This window comes from Dermacentor andersoni, chromosome 3 (genome assembly GCF_023375885.2).
Source record: "Dermacentor andersoni chromosome 3, qqDerAnde1_hic_scaffold, whole genome shotgun sequence".
NCBI classification, from domain to species: Eukaryota; Metazoa; Arthropoda; class Arachnida; order Ixodida; family Ixodidae; genus Dermacentor; species Dermacentor andersoni.
Genome location: NC_092816.1, coordinates 126,280,614 through 126,308,365, shown reverse-complemented (window position 1 = coordinate 126,308,365; position 27,752 = coordinate 126,280,614). Strand labels below are relative to the sequence as shown.

The 27,752-nt window shown below is 48.3% G+C and overlaps 1 protein-coding gene across 1 annotated transcript; it reads right to left on the bottom strand.

Annotated features, from left to right (window-relative positions):
- Positions 1-27,395, bottom strand: LOC129386195 (neprilysin-1-like). Its single transcript, XM_072286893.1, has 6 exons — positions 27,266-27,395; positions 23,825-24,025; positions 13,020-13,073; positions 5,691-5,923; positions 1,516-1,662; positions 1-559 (listed from the first exon to the last, which is right to left on the bottom strand). Exons 1-6 carry the CDS (start codon positions 27,393-27,395, stop codon positions 221-223), a joined length of 1,104 nt encoding a protein of 367 aa, XP_072142994.1. The 3' UTR covers positions 1-220.
- Between the last annotated feature and the right edge of the window lie 357 nt (positions 27,396-27,752).

Below are 27,752 nucleotides of genomic sequence, written 5' to 3'. Positions count from 1 at the left end.
TTCACAAAGCGCATGAGCTCATACAGAGCGAAATTTATTCTGTGTGCCCCCTTTGCGACGGTTGTAGCACAGGACGTAAAAAAGAAACATAGAGCTGCACGGTTTTTGCTGTAGCTTTGATACAGTCGTGGCCGGGTTTATAGCAGCGACGTCAGGGTACACAAAAATAGTCAGAACCGTGGCGCGAAATGCTCCACGTGGCTGCCGTGTGCGCTTTTCGCTACCAGAAGGTGCACTTCACCGGGGGGTTCATGGGGGTCCCAATTGCGCAGCCGAACGCGGTCGCAAATTCGGGCATGTTCATGAGCGGCACGTTGCAGCGCGAAATGGATGACGCGTACCGCTGCGCCGCCATGGGATTTTTTTCGCACAATTTGACGCAGCTGTTGATAAAGAAGAGACGTTCGGCCGTTATGTTGAGGCCGGGCAGCTGCATCTTCCGCTTGTGACCTGGCAACAAATAGTAAGCCTTGTACGCAGTCATGGTGCCCACAAAGTCGGCCAAGTTCTCCGACTTCATCGTGTCGGCCAGTTTCTCCTGCGGGGGCATCATGCTTCCCTGCAAGTAATGTTGAAAAAATTGTCGGTGTGCGAATAAGTTTACCAGCTGGACTCCTTTTATCGTTGAGGTTTAAAAAAAGAAAGACTGGGGCTTAGCGTACTAACGGCTTTCGCGGCCTTTGAGAGACACCGTAGGGGGATGGACAGAGAGAAGAGTGTAATTAAGTCAGGTTATTCAGGTCCACGTATGGTTTGCTAGGCTTTGTAGGGGTGAAGGAATAAAGACACGAAAAGAGAGAAGGCAACGCAGACAAATAGCAATATATTTGCGCACATACACACGAATGTACTAAGCGAGCCTAAGAACTGCTGCCGAGACTTGTTTACTTAAGGAGCTACAGTGATACTCTTATTTCTTTTTGGTCTGTGCCTAAAATGCCGATGAGCTAAGCATCTTTGCTTCTGAAGGGAGTCTCGAGTACACCTGGTCTGTAGTCGTCGTGAGAAGGTGACGCTGCGCGCAGTGTAACTGTAGAATTGAGCCCGAGGTCTTCAATAGCCTCTCCGATGCCCAAAAGAGTCGCATGTAGGTGTTTTCTTTTATTCCGTTGACTAACGAGTTAGTATTTCTACTTGCCACTCCAGGGCAAGGAAGCCAATCAAATATTCCATGAGATCTGGACATTTTTGACGGGATTTTCAGATTTCGGGCAGGAATCATAGTGTGCAAGACACTTGCAAAACAGGGATGAAGAAAAATAAGTTTAGATCAACGCAAATGCAGACGACACAAGCGAGCACTGACCAGGACCCACAATGTTTATTTGTAGAGAGATACTTCATGCAGTCATCACCAAGTGTGGTTATCGCCGTAATTCCCATGGTGACATTAAGGCTCTTGCAGAACAAGCTATTGGCTCCCTGTGCAGCATATACTCGTTTGATATAGGCACGTATTGAGGAGAGTGTAAGAAAATCATGCGGTATTGAAAAAATGGAAATGCATCTACTCACGACAGATTCATGTGAGCGTCGTATGCAGTCCGTTTTTTTCCTGTATGCTACTGCGAACTCCTCCGTTCCCCAAGGTTTAAAATTTCCGTTTCGGTCGTAATTAGTGCCATCGGCGTCGTATCCATGCATTATTTCGTGGGCCATTATCTGCGAGGGGAAGAAATGAATTATTATTATGTGAACAAAACGAGAGTGATAGAGTCGATAATGAACAACAGAGCGCCGAACTTGGGAAGGCTTTGACGTGAGGCACTTCCGCTTTTAATGTTTTAGCCGTGTCACTTTGCTTTATAAAACAACTCTGTTACTTCTCTTCAGTAAAGTAGTTGTTGCTCGAGGCTTCGCAAAATAAAGGATTCTGAGGCCATACTTTACGAAGTTCCATTCTCTTTCTCATATCGTTTGGTCACAGACGATGGCTCGCATGCAGTGTCATTCCGTCGCGCAGCCTTTGTAACTGGAAATCCGCTCAAATCATGACGAGAGCAATGAGAAATGAAATGAGAAGTTACGAAATTCGCAACCTCGTGTGCTTTGCACAGGGAGATGCATCATCACCAACTTGACCAAGCACAAGCTATGAACTACGGAGGTCTACAGCTAACACCCAATATTGCATTTGGTGAATATAAGCACAGGGCTCATCGGTGTTTAGTGAAGATAAATGACGTGTACACATTATTTCTCTTGGTTTAAAGTTGCAGCGGACAATGTTTAAAATCGCGAAGTTGATGAATCTTGAAATGTCCAGATAACTACTCCGTAATATGCAATACCAACGAGATCGCAGTTTTGTTAACTGCGCCCATTGAGATATCCACCCCGCTTTGTTGTGCACGACTATCAAATGGGCCTGTTGTCCTAGAAGTAGGCCCTTTAAAAAAAACGCGCATATTCCTACAGAAACACATGAAAAAGAAAAAAAAATCATATGAGTGATGACAGCGGCATCAGTTCATCCGTGCGTCCATTTACCGTAGATTGTCGTATTCGACATCAGAACTTCTAGGAGATGAAAGAATTGTTTTCAATGTCCCTGACACAAGCTAAACTTGTAATTTTTATCAATTCCGGAAGCGGAACGCACTAATGTGCCGTCGAAGTCATTGACATCGATTTGATATCACCTCCTCTCCCTATGGACGTTTGCGAAGTGGTGGCGCTGCGGCTATTCACCGCTTACCGGCAAAACCAAGGAATATGTAAGACACATTTGTTTAGTATTGGAAGCAAGAGACTTGTGAAGTTTGTTTAGTTGGACAAAGATTAGACACGACTTTAACGAAGGGGTACATTGTGGAAATCTGGTTCGGCAAACTACATCTTTGCTTTTGAAAAGATGCATCTTTGCAAAAACATGGACGAAGTAAAATCGTTCTCAACGTCTGTCCAACGTATGCAAGCCGTGTGTCTGTCAGGCGTAGAGAGGTGGTTATGGCCCGTGCGATGAAGTCTGCGGATAACTTTATCAAATTGAAGTCATTGAAAGGAATAAATTGTTCATATATTCATTGAAGCGTGAGTGCTATATACGGGTAATATGATGCAGAAATAAATTATTCATAACACTGTCACAACAGGTACTTTTCTCCAGTGCTTGCTCTTTAATGTTTGTTTGGAGTACATAAGGACTGCGTAAATATTGTTGATTTGAATCTACATGCGATAAATGTCTTGAGGATGATAAAATCTTGCCACAATGATGCTGAAGATGTTCACAGTCTATTGTCTTCTAATAGACCATTCTAGTAGAACCGAAGGAGTAAAGTGGAGCTTCCTGGTACCGTCAATAATCAAATTGCTACCCATTCCTGTCCTTTCGGCTGCCCACAGAAGTGCATGACATGTTGCTCATTGCCGGTGCCATCAAGCACAACTTTCCACTTTGTTCATTGCCCCGCCATCCGCCGTGTGGGCGTAGTGGCTCTGGTGTTGCGCTGCTAAGTCCGAGGGCACGGGATGAAATCCTGGCCCTTGGACAGCATTTCATCCTGTCCAGAATCCTGGCCGCATTTTGATGACGGCTCAATGCAAATATCTCAATCTTTCGTGCATCTCGTGCACGTTAAAGAACCCCAGTTCGTCAAACTTATTTCGGAGTCTCCCATTACATCGTAACTCATAATCTTACGCTTGTTTGGGCCCTAATACGCCAGAAATTGAATTTTTAATCACGCGATGCTCAGTGCTGCCCCTTTCAAAGCTACTTTATGAGTGGATACGAGTGCAAGTTCTTTTTCGGCGAATGTGTTTCTTCCGATTTTGATTTCTTATATTATATTACGCCTGTAGTAGCATGCCAAATCTATTGTTCGGGTCACATCCCAATCTATCATTAAATTTTCGCTCGCCAGTGGGCACGAATTTTTACTTCTGGGTATGTTAATGTATTCTTGTAAAATATTCTAGGAATACGCAAACATTTTGGGTGCCCTTTTCGGGGCGAATAAAGTACAATTACAAAGCATGCTCAAGGTACCGATGCCTTAGGCTAGCAGTCTGGCACAACGCTACACGAAAAATCTCCCCAATTTTCCTCGCAGTACCCATACGCAAAATACCATGCGCAGTTCATTTACTACTGTACCTGAAGTACGCGTTTCCGGTTACTCGCTTTGAAACTGGTTTTCCCAGCAAAGAAGGCCGATGCAAGGACTTAATAATAAAAACAATATTAAAGACATGGGTGACGCCAGCGGAAAGTTGCCCTCAGTAATATCTCTCCCGTATCGCAGCGAATGTACGCGAGGAACCCGAGGCATCTGGCAATAGTATGTTTACGAAGGACTTGCAGCACCACTATCTGCCATGGTGAAAGGGCGACGAGAAGGTTGTTAGCAAGCATTGTTGAGACGACTTTTTGTATTGTATTACGAATGAAATGTATCGACACTCCAGGCACAGTTCCTGCGTCCCCGTCATATTCCCGCGCGCCGTATACCGCGCGCCGTATACTGTAGTAAAAGCCTGTGAGGATGAGCTGATAGTGGTGGATCAATCTCGCGCGTGCAATGGAGGAAGGTGAGGAGAAATCTCACCATCTTCCTTCCCGCGCAAGGAGCAGGGCGTGTATTTTACTGCGGCGGAGGTTGTGCATGGTGCTATCCTTACTACTTTCCTTATTGCGCATAGCTGTGTGCTAATTTGCTATCGGAATACACGCTTCGCCTTTCTGGTAAAACTGCGATTCTTCTTTAAGAGGACGGTCGTTTTTCGGGCATACGAAATACAGCACACGCCTAACGCTCATGGGTACGAAATAGGTGCTGTCCCTCGAATACTCGGCAAAACATTGTACTTGAGAATCCGCTCGAAGTTGTTCTGCGTAGTAACATGAAGAAATTGTTCTCAGGAAGAGACAGTTGCCCGATCGTGCTCAAACGAGGTGTCAAAACTGGAACCAGATAGGCAGTGTGCTTCCAAGTAGTTCGGTCCGCTCGTTTTTCACGGTGTTGTCAGATTCCTACAACCTCAATCTCCACCGTGTCAGGCAGTACGAAGGTGTTTTGAAAATTTTCCTCTTGACACATGCATTGAAGGCTGCAGGAAATTCAATCTTAGTAATATTCTGAATAGTTTGATATCTCGTATAGAATATTGGCATATATAGTCTATATATTTAAATTATTGGGTATAGCATTTCGTCTCATAGCTCCCTCCCATCGCTTTAACGCGTTGAAATGTGGTCATCGCATGTTTCCTTCAGGAAAACACTACCATCCCCGTGAATGAAGATTAATATCTCTGGCGAGTCTAGGAGTGTTTCAGGCGAAAGTTTGCCATCGCAAGGAGTTCTGGTTGTTGCAATAATTCAGTATCGCCTAAACAACCGGGCAGCATTTTTCCTCGGACAAGGTGAGGGGACTCGTGGCTTGAGACGTAGGCAACCATAGCGCAAGTAAGCTTAGGCTCTTTGTGTCAAAACATAGTAACTGCTTGGAATTTCCCTGCAGAAACGTAGTACCGCAGAGCAAATGCAATAGTTGCACTGAAAATCTAGGATATGCATAATATCTCTGAACTGTATTTGTACATGACTCCCTCGATTAAGCAAGTAGGTCAGTGTCTAGCGAAAAAAATTCCCCAAGAATCCTGGATTCTGCGAGAACATATTCTTAGCCAAGCTAGGACTCGTGATTTGATCATGTGATGGTTAAACACTCCACGCTGCTTACCGTCCCAATTCCGCCATAGTTCAGGGCGGGTGGACTGTCGAAGAAAAAGAGAGGCTGCTGCAGTATCGCCGTCGGTATGATTACGATGTTCAAATTCTTTGTGTAGTGGGCGTTCACCTCCGTCTCGTCGAACTGCCACGACGTTTGATCTGCCCACACTTGGTGGCGTGATAAGGACAGAGCGTTCCTCCATGCCGTGAAGAACCGCTTGTGGTCCACGTCGGGTAGTGGAGCTGTGCAACGTAATAAAATAAATGCAACACACGAGTTCAATTATGACATAATTTGCACATATACCATGATACTATCTGTAGGTGCCTGAAATGTATTAAAGTGTATGGCCGGAAGGCTCGACTTTCTTGTAGTTATCACTTCTTTGATGCCTATTTTGACCCTATTATCCCTTATGTTAAGATGTAGTTTGGCCGCCGCCGCTAATAACAATAAAAAACTGTCATTGGAAGTGCAATACTGCACTTTTTAGGTGAAAGGCACCACAGTGTTTCTTACGGCACGCTGTAAATGCAACTGAGCACGATGTAGGATGTTCATTTCAGCTCAAGTTCCCATGTAAAGGAAATGAATAGTAAACAATTCGTAGCGTTCTAAATGCCCTAATTGACCAAATAATTTAGAAATTTCTACTAGGGCATCTCTGGTAGCTCATGTTTTGCTTTGGAATGTGAAACCCAACCACTAATTCATATTCTGTCTGTAAAAAAACAAAGCGTAAACCTGTGAAATGTCCAGGCTTAAATGCTCCGCAACTGTAGTTTTACCATGTGTTCGGCATTGACATTTTATATTCGAATTATAGCTCTATGGCACGAACACCGTAAAACGCTGTAAAACATTGTGGACTTTGTTTATGAGTGCTTTACTGCCTTTTCTGTTGTTTACCTCCCTCAGCAAGGGCCGAGTGTAAGAGGATAGTAAAGAAACCTGACAAACAAGATTGCAATTATAACTGTACGGAGAATGAATATGATATTGGCAAGAACAAGAAGGGGTGCAGCGTGCATTGTGGATTATATTCTATTAAGGTAATTAGGTGGAGAGGCAGCTGTAGCTTGCTGCGAGAGCAAAGTGATTACGTTTTGAGAGTTTCCGAGGTACGAACTGCTCTTACAGGAAGTTATAGGCGTTGTTCACGAACGATGTCGCCTGAGTCCCTGCTATATTATTTACGTCAGCACGAGCTCCCCGCTTTCAGAGCAAATATTTTATTGGGAAAACTCCCCCATTACAACCATCGTTGTCACCGTCGAATACCTATGCGAGTAGAAGCCACCGCTAATTGTTTTGGTGGAAGCACAAGAAGGAGTTCCAGTCTTTAACTGTTCGGGTAATATAACTGTTGAATAACTAATAACTCTTGAAATAACTAATTGATTATGTTTACGATGGGTTATCATAGCAGTGGCTGGTTGGACACAATATGGTACACGTAGTGCAATCTTTCCCGAGAAGATTTTGATCAAAAACGTTATACAAGTGACCTTTCTCTTCGTTTTTACAAAGGAATGTTATGTTATGGCCAAAGTGGTCGAGTAGTCGATACTTGTTAAAAATAAATCTGATTGCCTTACGTTGTATTTTTTCAAGAAGCATAGTATCTTTTTTTTTTATAAAAGGATGCCATATGAGTGCAGCATATCCAAGTTTAGACAGAATGAAAGTTTTGTAAGCCAAAAGTTTAATCCTAGGGGGAGCATGTTTTACCTGTCTCCGTAAAAACCACAATTTGCGAAGCACATTAGTCCAAATATCTGTTATGCGTGGTGTCCAACTAGAGTTGCTACTGACAGTAATGCCTAAATATTTATACCTACGTACTTGCGCCACTTGATTATCACGAAGAACGTAGGTTGAAGTCACGGAATGTTTCTTTCTCGTAATGCGTAAAAGAACAGCTTTCTCAGAATTCAAAACCATATTACAATTACTACACCAATCATCAATGGACATAAGGGTTGTCTGTAACACATTTTGATCGCCTCTAGAGGATATTTTTTAACAAAAGACAGACATCCGGAAATATTCGAATGCTTACATCTTGGAGAACAACATCGACCAAGTCATTCACATAGATTATAAATAAAAGCGGACCAAGGACACTCCCGTGGGGAACACCAGAACTGACATGCAGCGCTGTGGACTCATATTTTTTTTATCGGAACAAACTTTACACTATTACAGATGTAAGCATTTATCCACTGGACAGTATACCCTGTAAGCCCTATTTGCTGCAGTTCTTACAACATTTTTCTATGAGGAGCTTTATCGAATGCCTTCCAGAAATCTAAAACAGTACGTCAGCCTGTCCTGCCAAATCCAAAACACTCGAAAAATCAAGCAGAATTGTAGCAACCAGGGTAATTGTGAATATTCCTTTGCGAAAACCGTGTTGATGGCATGTCAGAACTTTCTCATGTGTTAAAGATGTGTATATATATTTAGCGACCCCATGTTCAAGCAATTTAAAGCGGGAACAGGTAATAGAAACTGGCCTGTAGTTCGAAACCGGTAACCGATCTTCTTTTTTACGTATAGTAACAACCCTAGCTTTATGCCAACCAACCCGAACCTCACGTCAAAATTGACTAAAGAGGTTAGCTACTGGCTGTGATAGCTGTTCAGCGTAACGTCTAAGAAATGCATTCGTAATTCCATCTGGCCCTACAGCTTTTTTACCTCTCAAATTAAGCAACATGGTCAATACACCCTCACGCGTTGTTATTAAATCACACTCTGAGTCAAAAAAGCGCTCGGTAGGCCCATTTTTATCGGTCTCAGTGAAAACCCACTGAATATAATTAATAAAGTATCAGAGATTACCCTGGGTTCTTTTATGAGATCATGATTGGCTTCAATTATGTCTGTCCTTTCATTCCTTTCAATTAAATGAGTGTGACCACATCAAGATTGTGACTGCATCGGTGCAACGCATTCCCGAAGTTTCCAAGATTAGAGTCCTGAGCCTGCTGCTCAACAAGAGCAGCCGCAAGGACGAGACAAACAAAAAGCTTACCACCAAGGCAATAGACGCCATCCGGTTCATACACCGAGTCTCTACGCGACATGCGGGCAGGCGTGAAGACAGTCTCGCACGCCTTGTCCAGTCGTTCGTGATCAGTCACATCGTCTACGTTGCGGCCTACCTCAACTGGCACGTCACTGACAAGACCAAGATCAACACGCTGATCAGACGGGATTACATGACGGCGCTGGGCTTAATGGAGAGCACGAGTACGGCTCGGCTCCTGCAGCTCGGCGTCCATAACACCCTAGAAGAAATAGCCGAGGCGCAGCTCACCGTACAAACCGAGTGCCTCTACAACCAAGACGAGCCGCAGTATACTGACGTCCCTGGGTTACAACCCCCAAGCTCCCAGCCGGCAACCGTGCGAGATCACAGATGAGGCGCAGGCCCACATTTACGTAGAACCCATCCCGAAGAGCATGCACCCAGAGTACAACCAAGAACGGCGGCAGGCGCGGGCCAAGGCCCTCACTGAACAACGCACCCAACACCCGCACGCCCGGTACGTGGACGCCGCGGAATACAAGCGGGAAGGCTTCGCGGCAGTCGTCGTTGCGGCGGCTACCGGCACCAAGACAACGACAGCGAGCGTGCGGTGCACGAACGCCACAGACGCCGAGGAGGTTGCCATCGCTCTGGCGATCACCGAGGGCGAGTGTCGCACCGTGCTCAGCGACTCGAGGAATGCCGAGCACAACTTTACCAAGGGGCGAATGTGCGCGCCGGCGGCCGCCATCATCGGCAAGCTCCAACTTCAAGACCGCGGCAGCATCATCCGTATCAAGTGGTTCCCGGCGCACGCCGTCGAGTGTGCATCTTCACTGAACCACAACGAGACGGCCCATTCGGCGGCGCGAGCGCTTACTTTCAGCGCCACCGAGAGTGACCGTTCCGTGTGGTGGTTCGAAACCAAAGACAGATTGACCAGTTATGCCGAAGTAATGAAGTGTTACCGCTTAGCTCTACTGACAATGCGACCTCCCCAACCGGCACTCAGTCGGGGGGAGGCCGTAATCCTAAGGCAAATACAGACCGCGTCACTCCTTGCCCCCGCAATGATGCAGGTGCTTCACCCAGAGCTCTATCCGAGTGAGCTGTGCGGTGTTTGTGCAGCGGGTCCTGCGGACCAATGGCACGTCATATGGGACTGTGCCAGGTTACCGACGGCAGCTACCTCCAGGACTTACCCGCCCGAACTTCAAGGTGCACTGAAGTCTGCAGACAAGGACTCACAACTATGGGCCGTCCAGCAGGCCCGGCGTGTGCTCGAAAAGCACAAGCCACATGACCCACTACAAACGGGCCCAAATGGGCTAGTGCCCAGTTGGGCCCGTGTCGACGCTTGGGTCGACGCTTGGCCAAGCCCGGGTCGACGCTTGGCCAGCGTCACGACGCATTAAACCGTCGTTTGCCGGCACTTTATTAAAGTTATCACTGTCCTATCCTACGCCTAAATTTCTTCGGTTCAGATTGAACGAATTCGGCAGCTTCATTATTGAAAATTTTTGTCTGGCTGCATTCGACCTCGTTCTTTTTATATTACGTCCATTCAACGGCCATCCCCATATTACGGCCATTGAGATGCTGTGGAATCAGAAATGATTATTCTTCTTTAGTTCGGGCTAATGTATAATTGGTGTGCCCACGTCATATAATATTCCCCATCTGATACACGGTTTTCTTGACGTAGCTGAACAGAGTGGCGAAGCTGCGGTAATCCCAGAGAGTTTTGACCAATCGTGAAGGGCTGATGGCAGAAATATAAAAGATTTGCAATAGTCTTGGGTTATAGGTGCCTCTGTGTGCATCTCTGCTGCATAACCTATTTCAGTTATTCCAATGAAAGTATACAGTATTTAGCGTTAAACAACATATTGCTCGTGAGGTGCGAGTTGGACTAGCATTTTGATATGCCTAACCAATGCTACGCTCTTTTATTGAAACGATATTATTTTCAGAAGTGTCATATTCCCTTTGTCAAAGCTACTAGTGCACTCTCCTAACTGCGTTCGGACTCGTTACAACTTTCCATAAATATAACACACCTACTTATTCTTTGAATAAACCGCGATATGCTCATACATAAAATGTCGCTATTATGCATGAAAGGCGAACGATTGATTGGGATGGCAATTTATTGGACAGGTAGAATCAGTAAGGTTAGTAGCTTTCCAACAGCCTACTGTGAACACTTACGAACCAAATTAAGAAGAACGACCTCACGCGCGTACTGGGAAAAAAACAAGAACACTTCTGACTCGATGGCTGCGGAATGCGCTATCAGAACACTGGTGTCATGACGAGCGGCAGGAGGGGCGAGCGCGTTCCCGTTCGTGCTGCCTCTTGCTTCGACACGAACCAGGCGCCCTTGAGCACAGCGGACACGGAGTCATCAGCTATCTCGCTTCGGCTAACCATCGAGCACACCGCCGACTGCATCCATGAGAGAAGACACGCGACCACGCTCAGCCATTCCATGTGCAGCCATGACCGGAGTATAAGCGGATGAGCGCGCTGCTCTGCTTGTCCCCCTTTATCATGCTAAATGTTGGCGCAGACTATTCCTGCCTTCCTGTAATGTCCACGAGAAGACGCGGCCGCATCAAGTTACCATGTTACTATCTTGACGCTCGCATGCTTTCCCTCGCACCTACAGCATACGGCGCGTGGCTGGCCGTGATTTTATCGCACTTGCATTTCGTAAGGTATTATCAGTGCGCCACTGACTCCGACGGCAGAAATTCGCCTTGAGGGTCCATGTAAACGCTATCGCAATGAAAAATAAATACTGAATATAACGTTTTAAATATTGCTGGGTACTGACCGCGCCTGATGCTCGGTTGTCCTTCTGGGAGTCGTTCCTCTAGCCCGGACGCGTTATCACCATTTACGACACCCGTGCATCGCTTTAGTCGTCGGCTGCTAGGCCTCGCCCCGGAGTTCTCCCCCCTTCAACCACCTCTCTCCAGGAGCTCCTCACATTTCGCAATGGCCGAAACCAACCTAGCGTAAGCACCTCAAAGCAGCCGGTTTTCCAGTCTGCAGCAAGTAACCGTTCTGCATCCTCTGATTCCCGATCGCTATCGCGGAGCAGTATTCGAAGACATTGAAGACTGGCTTGACAAATATGAACGCGTCTCACAGATTAATCAGTGAACTGAGCAGCAAAAGCTCTACCGCGTCTATTTCGCCCTTGACGACAGTGGCCGTACTTGGTACGAAAACCGCGAAGCTAGCCTAACGACATGGAATGACTTTCGTCAGAAAATCACGGATATTTTTGTGAGTGCCGACCGACGCGACCGCGCCCAGCAGATGATGGAGCTACGGTTACAACAACCTAATGAGTCGGTCACAATGTTGGCCGAGGACATGGCCCGCCTCTTTGGTAGAGCCGACCCAAACATGACCGAAGAAAGAAAGTTGCGCTACCTCATGCGAGGTGTAAAAGAGGAGTTGTTCGCGGGACTTGTGCGGAATCCACCAGTCAGCGTTTCTGACTTAATCAAAGAGGCTACGGCTATTGCAGACAGTATGTCTGCAGAGATGCAGACAGTACGATCAACTGTCCACTAGCACCACAATCAATGCCGCCACAGTGACTGGTGAGTATCAGAAGCCCTTGCGGGAGTTGATCACAGAACTCGTCAGAGAAACTCAAAAGATTCTGACACCGACAGTGGATAGACCCGTAGCGTCAATCGCCGGAGTGGTGCGTGGTGAAATCAGGCAGGCGCTACCGGCAGCCGATCTTCAAGATCCCCTGCGTCCCATGACCTACGCAGCCACTGTCCGATGTCCGCCACCCGTTACAACCACACCGCCGTACCACGATCCTCCGACGGTCGATCCTTGGTCGCCGTCGCAAGAGGAGCCTTCGATGCGCGCACCCATTACGCAGCTACACTCATACCACCAGCCGCCGTCCTCAGCGCCTTGGTCAAAGCCGCAAAACGACACTACGAGACGGCCCATTTCGGAGAACCGACGCATGGCGCACCGTCGATAGGCGCCCACTCTGTTTTCACTGCGGAGGCGCCAGCCACATTTCGCGTCATTGCTGGCATCGCGACACATCATTTCGACCTTTTCGTCCGTGGTCCTATGGTCGACGTGTGAATGACGACTCCATGCTCCGCCGCGACGAAACTGCTTTTCAGGGACCTCCAATAGCGCACCCGAATGACAAATCTGTGCCGCATGTTCAGTCCGATTTCGGCCGTCGTTCGCGCTCCCCAACCCCTCCACATCAGATGCCTTCCCCTACAGGACGTACTTTTACTTACCTCCGAGGACAAAGGTCGCCGAGCCCACGCCGGGGAATCTGAAGGCGGCAACCTCTGGGGGTAAGGTTGCAGGCCCACCGAAAGACAATAAAAAGCCCCCGACACTATCGCCGTAGAACGACGTGAAGCCGATAACCCGGACACCGAAGAAATTGTGAGCGCCGACATTGATGTTTTGGTGGGTGGACAGCCGGTGACAGCGTTAGTCGACACTGGTGCCGACTTCACTATAATAAGTCAGGAACTCGCCCTCCACCTGAAGAAAGTAAAGACGCCACGGACGGGACCCCACATAGGGACGGCAGGCGGGCAATTACTGATGCCTATTGGAAGATGTACTGCTAAAATTATCATCCGGAATTCTTCTTTCGTAGCCACTTTCAACGTTCTTCGTGTGTGCTGTAAAGATTTGGTAACTGGAATGGATTTTCTGAACATTCCGGACCACATTGTTACGTTCTATAGAAGCCCTGGTTTATTACATTGCTTATCGCCGCAACGCAACTCCTTTCGTCTAGCAGAAGACGACGTCGTCATCCCACCTCGATCATGTACCCTTGTTTTGGTAGCATGTGACGCACCGTTTCATTACGAGGGAGTTGCCGACCAAATAACCACGTTGTTGCTTACTCACGGTATCTCGGTCGTACGAGGAGTCGTAAATGTCACCGACGGGTGCACTAACTTGTTACTAACCAATTTTAGCACAGAGCTACGGTACCTTCCGAAGGGCACGGCTGTGGCTTATTTTGGTGGCGTTGCGGATGTTCCCGACTGCTGTTCCCTACTCGAAGAAGCACCTACGCGAGACCCAGCTTCTGCACTTGACATCAGCACTGCTTTGTCGCAGCACGAACGAGAGTGGCTCCTCACGCTATTGTCGAAGTTCAATTACTGCTTTGCGTCGACGTCCAGCGTCGAACGGACGCCTCTAACGAAGTATCGAATAATTACAGAGGATACGGTAACACCAATTCACCAAAATCCTTATCGTGTGGCTCCCAGAGAACGTGAAGCCATACAACAAGTGACAAAAATGCTGGAAGACGACGTGATTCAACCATCGAGTCCCTGGGAATCTCCTGTCGTTCTAGTTAAGAAAAAAGACGGCAGCTTGCGTTTCTGCGTGGACTACTGAAAACTAAATCAAGTGAGAAAGAAAGACGTGTACCCGCTTCCCCGTATAGATGATTCACTGGACCGGCTTCGTCACGCGCGTTACTTCTCTTCAATGAACCTAAATAGCGGATATTGGCAGATCAAGGGAGATCTGAGAGACCGTGAAAAAACTGCTTTTGTGACGCCAGACAGCCCATACGAATATAAAGTCTTGCCTTTAGGCTTGTGATCTGCCCCTGCTACATTCCAATGCCTCTTGGATACTGTGCTTTCGGGTCCGAAGTGGGAAACATGCTTAGTGTGCCTGGACGACGCCATCGTGTTCTCCGCAACTTTTGAACAACAGCTCCAAAGGCTTGAAGCGGTTCTGCAGTCCATCCGGTCGGCCGGCCACACTCTGAAGCCGCAGAAGTGCCACTTTGGCTTCGGGAAACTACAGTTTCTCGCTCACGTCGTCAGCCACAAAGGTGTTCGCACACATCCTGAGAAAATTGCCGCCGTAGCACCGTTTCCCGTACCGTCCGATAAAAAGGCTGTCAGGCGCTTCCTGGGCCTCTGTGCTTATTACCGGTGGGTTATTGCCGACTTTGCTCGCATTACGTCGCCGCTAACCCGCCTGACGAGAGACGACGGTGCTTTTGTATGGGGCGACGAAGAGCAAGGTGCATTCAATGACTTGCGGGAACGTCTCCAGACACCATTGCTTGCTCACTTTTATGAGACCGCCCCTACATTGCTCCACACTGATGCCAGCAATGTTGGCTTGGGAGCTGTTCTTGTGCAGCTGCAGGAGGGCACAGAAAGAGTACTTGCCTATGCAAGCAGAACACTCTCACGCACAGTGGCTAATTACTCTACAACTGAGAAGGAATGCCTCGCCGTAGTATGGGCGGCTATGAAATTTCGCCCATATTTATATGGCCCCACTTCACAATTATCAGCGACCACCATTCACTCTGTTGGTTGACAAACCTTAAAGACCCTTCGGGGCGACTGGCGCGTTGGAGCCTACGGCTGCAAGAGTTAGACATGACTGTCAAGTACAAGTCGGGGAAACGCCATACGGATGCCGAGTGCCTGTCACGCTCGGCGATAGAGTCGTCTGCTCCACCCGAAGAAGACTCGGCATTTCTTTGTGTTCTGGACACATCCCCCATCGCTCAACAACAACGGAATGACCCTGAGTTGCTTCAACTCATCAATTGCTTAGAGGGCAAATCTGCGAAACCGCCAAGAGTTTTCGCAAGAGGCCTGTTGTCGTTTTGTTTGCCGGCCAAAGTCCTCTACAAAAGAAACTTTTCTTCGACCGGGTCCCCCTATCTGCTCATCATTCCTGCAGCTCTTCGTACGGAACTGCTTCAGGCCTGTCACAACGAGGTGACTTCTGGTCACTTAGGCTACACGAGAACATTGGTCAGAGTGCAGCAGAGGTACTACTGGCCGAGACTTAACACCACCGTGAAACATCACGTCCGCACTTGCCTCGACTGCCAGAGGCGCAAGTCGCCTCCGTCGAAACCAGCCGGCCTCCTGCAACCCGTCCAGGTTCCTCGAAGACCATTTGACCAAATTGGAATGGATATATTGGGTCCGCTTCTTACATATACTGCAGGGAATCGCTTTGTTATCGTAGCAACCGACTAACTCACACGTTACACTGAAACAAAGGCCAGCCACAGAAGCACAGCGGCCGAAGTGGCGCGCTTTTTCGTTGAGCACATTGTGCAGCGGCACGGCGCACCACCCGTCGTAATAACAGACCGAGGAACCGCATTTATGGCTGCACTTTTAGATCACGTCTTGCTGCTAAGTGGAACGGCGCATCGGAAATCAACCGCCTACCATCCACAAACCAATGGATGAACAGAACGCCTAAACAAGACAATTGAAGACATGCTCTCCATGTACATGGATGTTGAACATAAAAATTGGGGCGACATCCTACCGTATATCACGTTTGCACATAACACGGCGAAACAAGAGACGACGCGCATGACTCCGTTAACCCTTGTTCATGGGCGGGATGTACAAACGATGATGGATGCGATGCTTCCACATGACTTTGACAACACTGATACGGACGCCGCTGTGTTTACGCAACGCGCAGATAGGTTCGGCAACTCGCGCGCTTGCGGATCTGCCAGCAGCAAGACTACGAAGCAGGGCGCTATGATCTTCACCATCGAATAGTAATCTATGACGTCGGCGACATAGTGTGGGTTTGGACACCCATACGGAAACGAGGCCTCTCCGAGAAGCTGTTAAGGCGATACTTAGGTCCATATTGAGTATTGCGCCGACTCAGTGACGTCACGTACGAGGTCGTCCCCGATAGTCCGAATCGTACGCGGGGCCGCACGCCCCGTCCTGAACTTGTGCACGTTGTCCGCATGAAGCCATATGTGAGCGAATAACTATGCGAGAGACCCTTACTTCCGCAAGTGACATTTCTGGTCTAGCATCCGTACGATGCTCTTTTATGGAGGGACGAATGATGCGTCTATTCTTCTCTGCAGACGACAACGAAGATAGGGACATTAACGGACTTCATCTAGTGTGCCAGTGAGATTCGGCGAGGACGAAGAAGACGTGTCTCTGGCCTGTTTTGTATTTGAACAAGTTGTCCTGCGGCCCTTGAACGTCTCCCTGTCTACTGTCCGGGTTGTACTGCGACAATATTTTTTTTAAGTAACAGAAACAGTGTTTTACATAGATTTCGTTTTAACTCTGAACGTAATCGCTTATTCATATGTACTAGAATAAATCATAGTTAAAAATTCCATGCAAGCAAATTTATTCTACTCTCGTGCTCTATGTCTTTCAAGTGGCAGCTTCTTTAACTTTATTTGATTGTATACAACTGAAGCGCCTTTTATACGATGGTAAAATTTATTATGCCACCCGGGAGACTGCAGTTGAGGCCTCAGGCCATAGTTAGCGTTTGGGTAAGTCTTGCTTTTGTTAGGAAGAAATCTGACGAAGAGATGTCTTCTTTTCCAAGCGAGGACTGCACCTTGAAGATTCCTTTGACGGCCGACGGATCATTGCTTATGTATAATAGTGCTTGTCAGTTGTTTCGCTAACACTACAACCGTCGTGTCATCCATGAACAAAGAAACAGTGAAGACGTGTATCGCCTAGGCAAAGGTTCTAAAAATATAGCCTATGTGAGACGAGTACAAAGAAGCCAGAACGAAAACGCAAGTGTAACTACTTTAACAGATTAATAGTGTCAGAATCGTAATAATGAAGGAAGACGGTTGCTTTGCTCTTTTTCTTTCACTGATCGCCACCGCCGTAATCATTATATTTGCCAACAATTTGTCTTTGTACACTGCAACATTAAGGCTTCTTCCGGTAATCTGGTTTCTTGAGGTCATCCTGTGATTCATGTATACGTGACTGAAGCGAATGCCAAGATTTGTAGAGTATGATCCTTTGGATACTGTTTGTAGTATATCCATCCTTATGTAAGACGCCTGACATTCTAAGGGTACAACTCAGATTCTGCGTTAAAATAAATACACCAAGGACTGCGAAAAGAGCGGCAAAATCACCAATAGTGACGCTGTGCAATGCCGAGTTATTAAAATGCATGAGCTGGGAAGCTTAAAAAAAAAGATCATGTGTCTCGCTTTTTGACATCGCTTTAGCTTTGCTGTTTGTGAGCTCCAGCCACGCATTGCAACCGAATTCGATAAGTACCTCGCGCTGATAAAACCACCTTCCTGTTAACAAAATGGCTGTTTCTCGCTGGAGCAGGAGCTCGCAATATCAGCAACAATATTCATTGCTCCGCCAGGCACAAGGCGAACTGTGTGCTATTGTCCAGAATTCTGGAGCGCAGCACGTTAGAAAGTTTCCTAGCAAGCGTTCGCAGGCAACCGCTGTCGGAGCACGCTGTCCTCATCCCATGGCCTGACACTGCAGCTTCAATGGGGGCAAGTAAAGCACTGTTGATGTTTGAGCAGGACACCAAGCTAGACGAGTGGCTCTAGTAAGGCCAGTGTCTAACATACATAAGCACTCACCAACTGTCCCATCATAACAGCCCATCCCAATACGTTCATTCCCCTTCCCTCCTCCCCAGGGCAGAGTAGCAAGTTAGAGCACACTAGCTCAAGTCGACCTTTCTCTATTTCCTGTCGATAAATTCTATCTTGTTCGTGATGTATTGCTTCTACGTTCGCGCTCGATCCTTACATATTGTTACGGTGAAGGGAACGAAGAAGTTGAATTGGACTAGACGAAGACGAAGTCTGGCAGTTGCCTGAACGCCATATACGCCAGTTGTAAACATACGTTATTTTACATTCGTGGGCCTGCTTTCTTCCTGCAACATTTTGGTGGAAGGTGCGGGGTGCAATCGCGGAACTTCGCAGCGGACGTCATCTACCTGCCGGCACAATGGCAAACCAACCGAAACAAGCGACAACGCCTCAGCAGCCCATGCCAACGGTCATCCTCACTTATCCGCGGGACCCAGGGACATGCTGTGGCACGGACAACGCCGAAGTCGAGGACTGGCTTACGGTGTATGAACGAGTCTGCGACAAGAACAGGTGGGATCCAACAATGATGCTAGCAAACGTGATATTTTACCTAAGAGGAACTGCGAGGCGATGGTACGACACACACGAAGCTGACCTAACGAGCTGGGATGTCTGCAAAGAAAAAATGCGAGACCTGTTTGGCAGACCTGTCGGTCGCTGTCAGCTGGCGGCAAAAAAAGAACTTGCGTGTCGCGCACAAACGTCCACAGAATCTTATATCGTCTACATACAGGATGTGCTGGCCCTCTGTCGCAAGGCTGATAACAACATGACCAAGGCAGACAAGATTGGTCACATATTCAAAGGTATTTCAGACGATGCCTTCAATCTCCTGATGTGCAAGGATTGTGCCACTGTGGATGCAATTACAAAGGAGTGCCGGCGCTTCGAACAAGCGAAGGGCCGCCGCGTCGCTGAAACTTTCGACCGATTGCCCAATACCGCCGCGACAGTTTCTTGTGAAAGCCCGCCGCGCTTCGTTCAGCCGTAAGGACCGGAATAAATCACGCGCATCGTTCACCGTGAGCTTGAGGCCATGGCTCCCGCTCCAGTTCGTTCTGACTGTCGGGAAAGCGCGCCCGCTATCTCCCTGATACAAGCGGTCGTTCGGGAGGAAATAGCAAGTTTGGGCATTCCATCTCTCTGCTCGGTCCGCCATACAAACACCTACCAGATTTCTCCGGCCGCTTGCTCCCAGACGCAAAGCTTTCCTCCCCCTCGTCGCAACCCAGCTGACTGGCGCACACTGGATGATAAACCTATCTGTTTTAACTGTTCCGGTATAGGACACATTGTCCGTCATTGCCGCAACCATTGGTCGTCGCCTCGTCGGGGGTCGTCTCCGAGTCACTACCGCCAAGTACCAGACAATCGTACTTTCTCGCCCTATACGCCGACTAGGAACATCAACGCCGACAGTGCTCCACGAAGATCCAGCCGCTCCCCGTCTCCGCGAGCTCGTAGGTCCCATTCGCCTCTCGTTCACCGCTCTTCGTCCCCTTCTGCAACCGGTCGCTTCGCTTCGGGAAACTAGGCGGTGCAGCTCCCGGAGGTGAAGCTGCAACTCCAACCCGGCCCGCAAATCCTCTGTTGGCCCTGCCTACATGTGGAAACCTACTGGACATTGAAGTTGATGGCGTTTCTATTAGATCTCTCGTTGACACAGGAGCGCAGCTTTCAGTTATGAGCGCTGCTCTCCGCCGAAGGCTCAAAAAGGTTCTGACGCCCGCCGTACCACGCACTGTGCGAGTCGCCGATGGTAGTATATCACCGGTCCTTGGAATGTGCAGAGCACGTGTGGCCATTAGGGGCCATTGTACCGTTATATTTATCCTCCTTAATCACTATTTACACGACCTAATTCTCGGCCTCGACTTCCTTTCGAAACACTCTGCCCAAATTGACTGCTACGCAGGTGTTGTACAGTTGAATGTGCCGCTTCCTGCCGACGCAACAACTTGTTGTTGCGTCGGCAGAAACTGCTTATGTTCTGCTGAGTTTGCAAGGCTGTCTCCACAGGCGGCTACAAATGTCCTCCTGACGCCCTGTCCTCCCGTACCTGATGGCGAGTACGTCGTGTCGCCGCTTACTGACGTGGTTTTGTCGCGCAATATCGCCCTACCTAGCACCTCAATCCGGGTCCGCGAAAACAGCGCTCGCGTGCCCATCCTCAATTTTGGATTTTTGTCGCATGCGCTGCCACACGGTATCGCCAAAGCGCATATCACTCCATTGGAAGAATTTGAGATTTCTTCTTTGACCTGTGAATCCTTCGTCAGTACCAACGGACCTTTGTCACCCACTCATCCGTACTCGACGCCTGCGACGCCTGCTCTGGATCTTTCTAAGATGATCGCCCCTGACCTTCCTTCCGAGCAAACAACGGCTCTTCGTCACCTCCTGTCATCTTTTCGGGACATCTTTGATTTCGACGACCGTCCACTTGGCCAGACATCTGTTGTCACGCATCACATCAACACCGGTGACGCCAGCCCCATTCATAGGCGGCCATATCGTGTCTCCGCAACAGAAAGGGCCATCATACAGAAAGAAGTAGACAGGATGGTGGACAAGGACATCATTGAACCTTCCAGTAGCCCGTGGGCATCACCGGTTGTCTTAGTAAAGAAAAAAGACAACTCGTGGCGCTTCTGCGTTGACTGCCGTCACCTCAACAGGATAACAAAGACGGATGTCTATCCCCTGCCACGCATTGATGATGCTCTTGACTGCCTTCACGGATCCCAATACTTTTCATCAATTGACCTCCGCTCCGGCTATAGGCAGATTAGCGTCGATGAGATGGACCGCGAGAAAACCGCCTTCTTCGCACCGGACGGTCTGTACCTATTTAAATTCATGCCGTTTGGATTATGCGATGCGCCAGCTACAGTCGAGCGCATGATGGACTCTCTCTTGCTCGGCTTGAAGTGGTCTACATGCCTCTGTTACCTCGACGATGTAATTGTGTTTTCGCTGAACTTTGAGAGCCACTTGCGGCGCCTCACAACCATACTCTCCGTGTTTCGCAGGGATGGCCTTCAGCTAAAATTCTCCCAGTGTCATTTCGGTCGCCGTGAAATTAACATGCTCGGCCATCTCGTAAACGCCGCCGGAATCCAACCTGATCCACAGAAAGTTCACGGCGTGCGAAATTTTCCTATACCTTGCTCATCAAACGATGTCCGTAGTTTTCTGGGCTTATGCTCTTACTTCCAGCGATTTGTCAACAATTTTGCCGATATCGCTCACCCTCTCACTGACCTTCTTAAGAGAGACGTCTCTTTCTCTTGGGGACCACTGCAGGAGAAAGCCTTTTCTACCGTGATTGAACGGCTTACAACTTCCCCAATTCTGTCACACTTTGACCCTTAGGCGCCCGCTGAAGTACGAACTGACGCGAGTGGTCATGGCATCAGCGCTGTCCTCGCTCAGCGTCACCAGGGCCAAGACCGTGCCATCGCTTACGCTGGCGGCCTTCTTTCCACGCCCGAACGAAATTACTCCGTTACTGAGAGAGAATGCCTCGCGCTCGCATGGGCGGTCGCGAAATTCCGGCCGTACCTTTCCAGTCGGAGCTTCTGCGTCGTAACCGATCATCACGCCCTCTGCTGGCTCTCCTCTTTGAAGGACCCAACTGGACGACTTGCACGTTGGGCATCGCGTCTCCAGGAATGTACATATTCTATTATGTATAAGTCAGGGCGCCTGCATAAAGACGCTGACTGCCTGCCCCGCAATCCCGTGGATCAACCGGACGATGCCGATGCAGACACCGACATCAGTGTTCTATCCATCTCCGCCTTCTTCCATATTGGCGACGAGCAGCGCAAACATCCTGTTATTCGAACACTTATGGAACGGCTAAGCTCCTCGCCCAATGACCCGTCCCTGCGGATGTTCACCTTGCGCGATGGAACTTTATACCGTCGTAGCGTTCGTCCTGACGGCCCGGAGCTCCTCCTAGTCGTTCCCAAGAACCTTCGGCTAGCCGTGCTCCAGCAACTTCACGACGCTCCTACTGCTGGACATCTGGGCATCACTCGTAGATATGACCGCCTGCGGCGCCGCTTCTTCTGGCCCAGCATTTATCGCTCTGTGCGCCGTTCTGTCGCTTCTTGCGACCTGTGTCAACGCCGGAAGACGCCTGCTACGCCTCTCGCTGGTTTGCTTCAACCAATTGATATCCCCATAGAGCCTTTCTTTCTTGCGGGCCTAGACCTCCTTGGCCCCTTTCCAATTTCTATCAAAGGCAACAAATGGATTGCTGTAGCAACTGATTATGCCACGAGATATGGCATCGCACGAGCGCTACCAACCAGCTGCGCTACAGATGTCGCCGACTTCTTACTATACGACGTAATCCTGCACCCCGGCGCCGCTCGACAGTTGCTGACGGATCGCGGCCGCTACTTTTTATCGAAGGTCGTCGATGACCTGCTCCGCTCCTGCTCTACAGAACACCAGATTGCCACCGCGTACCACCCTCAAACGAACGGCCTCACCGAGCGACTCAACCGCACGCTAACTGAAATGATGGCCATGTACGTTTCCGACAATCACCGTGACTGGGACGTCCCTTTACCATACATCACTTTCGCAAACAACTCGTCCCGTCACGACACTGCCGGATTTTCACCATTTAAACTTTTGTATTGCCGCTACCCCACCTTGCCCCTCGACACGTTGCTACCTTCCGCAGCACAATCACCCAGCACTGGTTACGCTCGAGATGCTATTGACTTAGCCGCCCAGGCCCGAGATGTCGCCCGTCATCGCCTCACAGTCTCGCAAGCTTCTCAAGAGTGACGCTACGACCTTCGGCAACAAGTCTACCATGTTTCACCTGGTTCCCTTGTTCTTCTCTGGACGCCTGCACGTCGCGTCGGCTTGTCGGAAAAACTACTTTGCCGGTATTGTGGTCCGTACCAGATCTTACGCCAAGTGTCCGACGTGACATACGAGATCGCCCCAGTCGGTCAGCCTTCAGTGCATCACAACGTGACCAGCGATGTTGTTCACGTCACCAGGCTTAAGCCCTATGTCCCCCCATTACGTGAGGCTTTATAACTTGCACCGGGACGGAGCTACTCCACCGGGAGGGTGATGTTACGGTGAAGGGAACGAAGAAGTTCAATTGGAATAGACGAAGACGAAGTCTGGCAGTTGCCTGAGCGCCATATACGCCAGTAGTAAATATACGTTATTTTATACTCGTGGGCCTGCTTTCTTCCTGCAACAATATAAACCCACCAATGTGTATCGTGTCTGCTAAATATAGTGGAAGCTTTGGCTAAAATTGAAATAGCCACACAATTACTGCCAGGACGAGCACACGGACATCGGTGGTGCATATGTAAAACAGTCACATGCTTTACTGTGTGTCTTAATATTTCCTTATATCTGACGCTCAATAGAGAAGTGAAGGAAATCTCTAATGATATATAATTGATGAGCTTTAGCGGTGAGCATCGAACCTGTTGTGTCCTCTGTGTTTGACGTCTGGTACCGTTATTCATTAATGAATTGGAAGAGACCATGCTCCACAGATCCTGACCTTCGCGCAAATTGGCTTCCTAGGAAACGTCTCCATCGTCCCTGTCTCTCTTTAAAAAAAAAGAGAGGACCACTCACCGTAAAGCTCTTCTACGTGGGCGGCGTCATGGCGTCGGCTGCTCGGGCCTCCAATGTGGTACTGCAAGTAGAACAGCTTTCGAATTGCAGCCACTCGCGCCGTGCCCTTGAGCCACGTCGATGACACCAGGAGCGTTCGGAAGGCGGTGAGGATTGCGAGCATCATTTCTTCAGCCTCAAGGAGCATTTCCGGGGTGACAGCTGGTCGTGAGGAGTAAATGCGTGTACACTGTGACTCAGCGCTAGCCAGTCATAATCATTCATACTTTCTTTGGTTCTTGGTGCCTGTTGGAAACTAAAAATAAATCAAGCACTTACGGTCTCCTTATTCTTATCTATGTGCGGCTTGGGGTGGGTGTGGGGGAGAGGTTTCTTGCACAATATTAACGAAAATTAAATTAGGTGCTCTACGAATTACGTACCTGAAATACTGCTTCAACCCCCCCCCCCCCCCCCCAATTCAAACTTTCTCGATAATTAAAAGAAAAGAAATAAACCTTGTTAGGGAGATCACTCTGTGAATTCCCTGTGAGCTGCAAAATTCCATTCTAAAGAAATATTGTGCCGCAATAAATTCTTTTATTCTGTATGATATAACACGTAACAATACACTGCAAAATATGATACTATATTGCATTTTATAGCATTTTCAACGCTATCATCTAGTTTTCAGTCCAGATGAGCCGTTTTGAAAGCCCCAGCAGGATATTATCCAATTTGGAGGCCATAAATTGTACAGTCAATGTCACAGGGAAATCAGGTAGCGCAACCTGCGATAAATAAGTTTTTATTGTAAACAGCAGCGTTTATCGAAGGACACTTGCGGCTGCGTATCGTGCGAGATACTGTGCAAAATATAACTGCAGTTTGTAACTTATATGTTGATTTATATTTGCAACAAATCTCTAGTGAAGCGGTTCTTCATGTGCTGTACAGCTTGCGGCCTCTTTTTTAGTTGTGTTGCTCTCACGTGAACTTCTACATTACAGGGGTGGGACTGCCCAAAGCCATTTTAGAGCAATTTTTGGAGCAAGTAAAATTGCATTTTGCAGCAGTTTGGAGCGGACAAAATAGCATTTTGGAGCAGCTTGGAACAGTAAACATGGCAGTTTGGAGTAATTTCTAACAAGTCAGTCTGAAGTTCGGTCAGCCTGAAGTTCGTGGCCTCGAAGCAGCGCACTTCGAGGGCACGACGACCCAGAATAAACCAGCCTAAGCGCTTTTCTACAGCTGCCTTATGCAATGTCTTAAGCTGAATTAGGAAGCAGATTACGCCGATACTTCAACCGTCTAGTGCATGCGAATTATGGCAGTAGTGCCTGTAGATTTTTAATCTGTAGTAGTGATAACAAAAACATGAATTCAGCCTTAGTGTGTCCGAAATTTCGAAAAGTAGCGCAAGACGTTTTTTTTTTATAAATACCGTTTTGTTTTATGTCTCGGCGGTGTAGGTGAATTGCCTGGAAATGTGCTTCACCAGGAGGCTACGGACAAGCGAGAATTATCAACTACTGTGGTTCATCAACTATATGAGCCCACCAGGCCCATGTATGTCGTGGTCGTCGACAGTGCGGTGGCGTTCTCTACAAAGCCCAAGTATGATAACATCATTGTCCCGCGCCGTGTGCTGTGTCGTGCGACGGCGAGCCGAAGATGGCGGTTCAACCTCGCGCGCGCGAGAGAAATACGCTGGGAGACTGCGCGCTGTGTTCCGTCGCGGGCGAAGCACCAGGGGGGGGGGGGGGGGGTGCGTCCTACTCCGGCGGCTGCTTCGTCTGGCACGACCACGCAGGCCTTTTTTTTGTTAAAGCAATCTGCGATGGAGACAGCGCACGTGGCGAATGATGATAGCTTCGTGGGCGCTGTGTTTTCGTCGCTCAATTCGCGTGGAAACGAGAGGCAGCACGTAGGTCATTTCGCTCGTTGCTGCTTCCGCACTTCCTCACTCCAGCGGTGATCGAGTGAAATGTGTTCACGTTTCTTCGTGCGCGCGTGTCACCATGCTTGTTAATTTTGTAAGGGAATGTTTACAAGTTTACATGGGCGGTAAAACTACTATCCTTACTTCGTATAGCTGTCTTCTAGTTTGCTGTCGCAATCGATGCTTTGTGTTTCACTCGAAAGTGTGACTTCTTTTAAAGCCCTTTCTGCCTAATAGACCAGGGCTTCCTCGTATCATGTAAAACTATTCCAATCTGTTTTATTCCAAATCCGTCGTTACCCTTCGCGATAGGTCAAAATAACGTAGGCTTTGCGCATATGGACCTACCAACAGATTGGAGTAGCTTTACGCTATACCGGCCTAGGGACAGAGGCGCCCTTCCGCTGAACCAGCTGCAGTGCGCGCGTCCCTTTATTTAGTTTGCTTGCAGCGCCCTCAGTCTACTTTCGTTATTTTGCGCTTCAGCTGGGAAGCACAGCGCCGCTCGACCCTCTCAGCTGCATTTTCGTGCACTCTAAATTTTCTAATCACAGCCGCCCTGGCTGTTCCGACAGCAGCGACGACAGCTGGGAGTGACCGCGCCACGCCAACCACTTGCTGGACACGCCGAAAAGTCCTTTATTATAAGCGCAAAAATAACGACAAGGTATGCCGGAGGCACCGTTGCGCATTGTGTGGAATGCGAACGGCTGCTCTCTTTTTCAGAAAACGAATGCGCTCGCTCTTCGCAGCCACTGCAGGAGGACACATATCGAAGCTTTTGTAGCGCAATGTGACGCAATATGTCCGTCAATTTTTTGTGTTCGGCGCAGTTTGGCGCAAGAATTGGTGTTTGTATTAAAATAACGCAATTGGCGCTGGAGTCGCATCCCCGTTATATTTATGCCCTAGGCCACGTAGGAGGCGCGAGTAACTTCAAGAAAAAAAATCATGCTGATGAACAGTGCGACATGTCTAGAGAGCAAGCGCGTGAGTAGGTAAGAAATGTTTGTTGCTTGGTAAGGGTAGATTGGGGATGACAGAAATATGTACACGGCAGCACTACAGACGTACAAATAAATGTAAATCTTCAATATTTGCGTCACAGTGGCGTATACCTATTTTGAAGGATTGACCGAAAAGTTGCACATTCCGAATGGCTAAATAAAATAAGGTCAAATAAACAAAATAAATTTATGTAGAATATTATGCGACATCCAAATAAGTAATCTGTCCAACGTAGCTTCCCCCACATGAATATGAAATGTCATACATGACGCCTGTCTCACGCAAGACCATTCTCTCCCATTTGACCCATTTGTTCTTTTTTTCTTCTTTCGCTCCGCTTGGCTCCACGTATTACTCGCATATGCGTGAACCTCGTCACGTCACATTTTGCTTTAACAATGTCAGATCAATGTAGGGTTGTAAATTTCTGGCGAATTTCCCCTGTAAATAGTTCAGTTAAAATTCACCGCAAAAGGAATGTGTTGGCGTAGAATGGAAGTAGGCAGGCGTACTTGCTCGGAGGTAAGGGTTCACGGCCGCCAGCTTCATGACCTTGAGGACGCTATCGTAGCAGGCGTCGGTCATGGCCTTTTTGGACGCGAAGTACCTCGGTTCCGTGTATTGCACCATCTGCCGGAACATGCTCCAGGTGATCAGGTGGCGAAGCCCTGTGTACCCCACAGCTTTCGACTTGATGAGGTTTACGAGAACGGGCAAGACGTATTCCTGGTACACAACAGTATCGTTGCCGCTGTAGATTTGGTTGGTGTACGTAGCAAAGATGGTAGACCACTTCTCTGGAGATTAAAGGACAGAGACATTGTCGAGCTGGCGTTTGCGAAACTTTGGTATATGGCAGGCTATATAGATAAAGAAAGTTGCAAAATATTTACTTCAGTTTATTGCGGAGATTTCATCTTTTGAGAGCACTGCCTTTTTGACAGCATAATTTAGTGAAAAAAACATATCCTGCCTGTGTTTAGCTTACCTAGATTATTT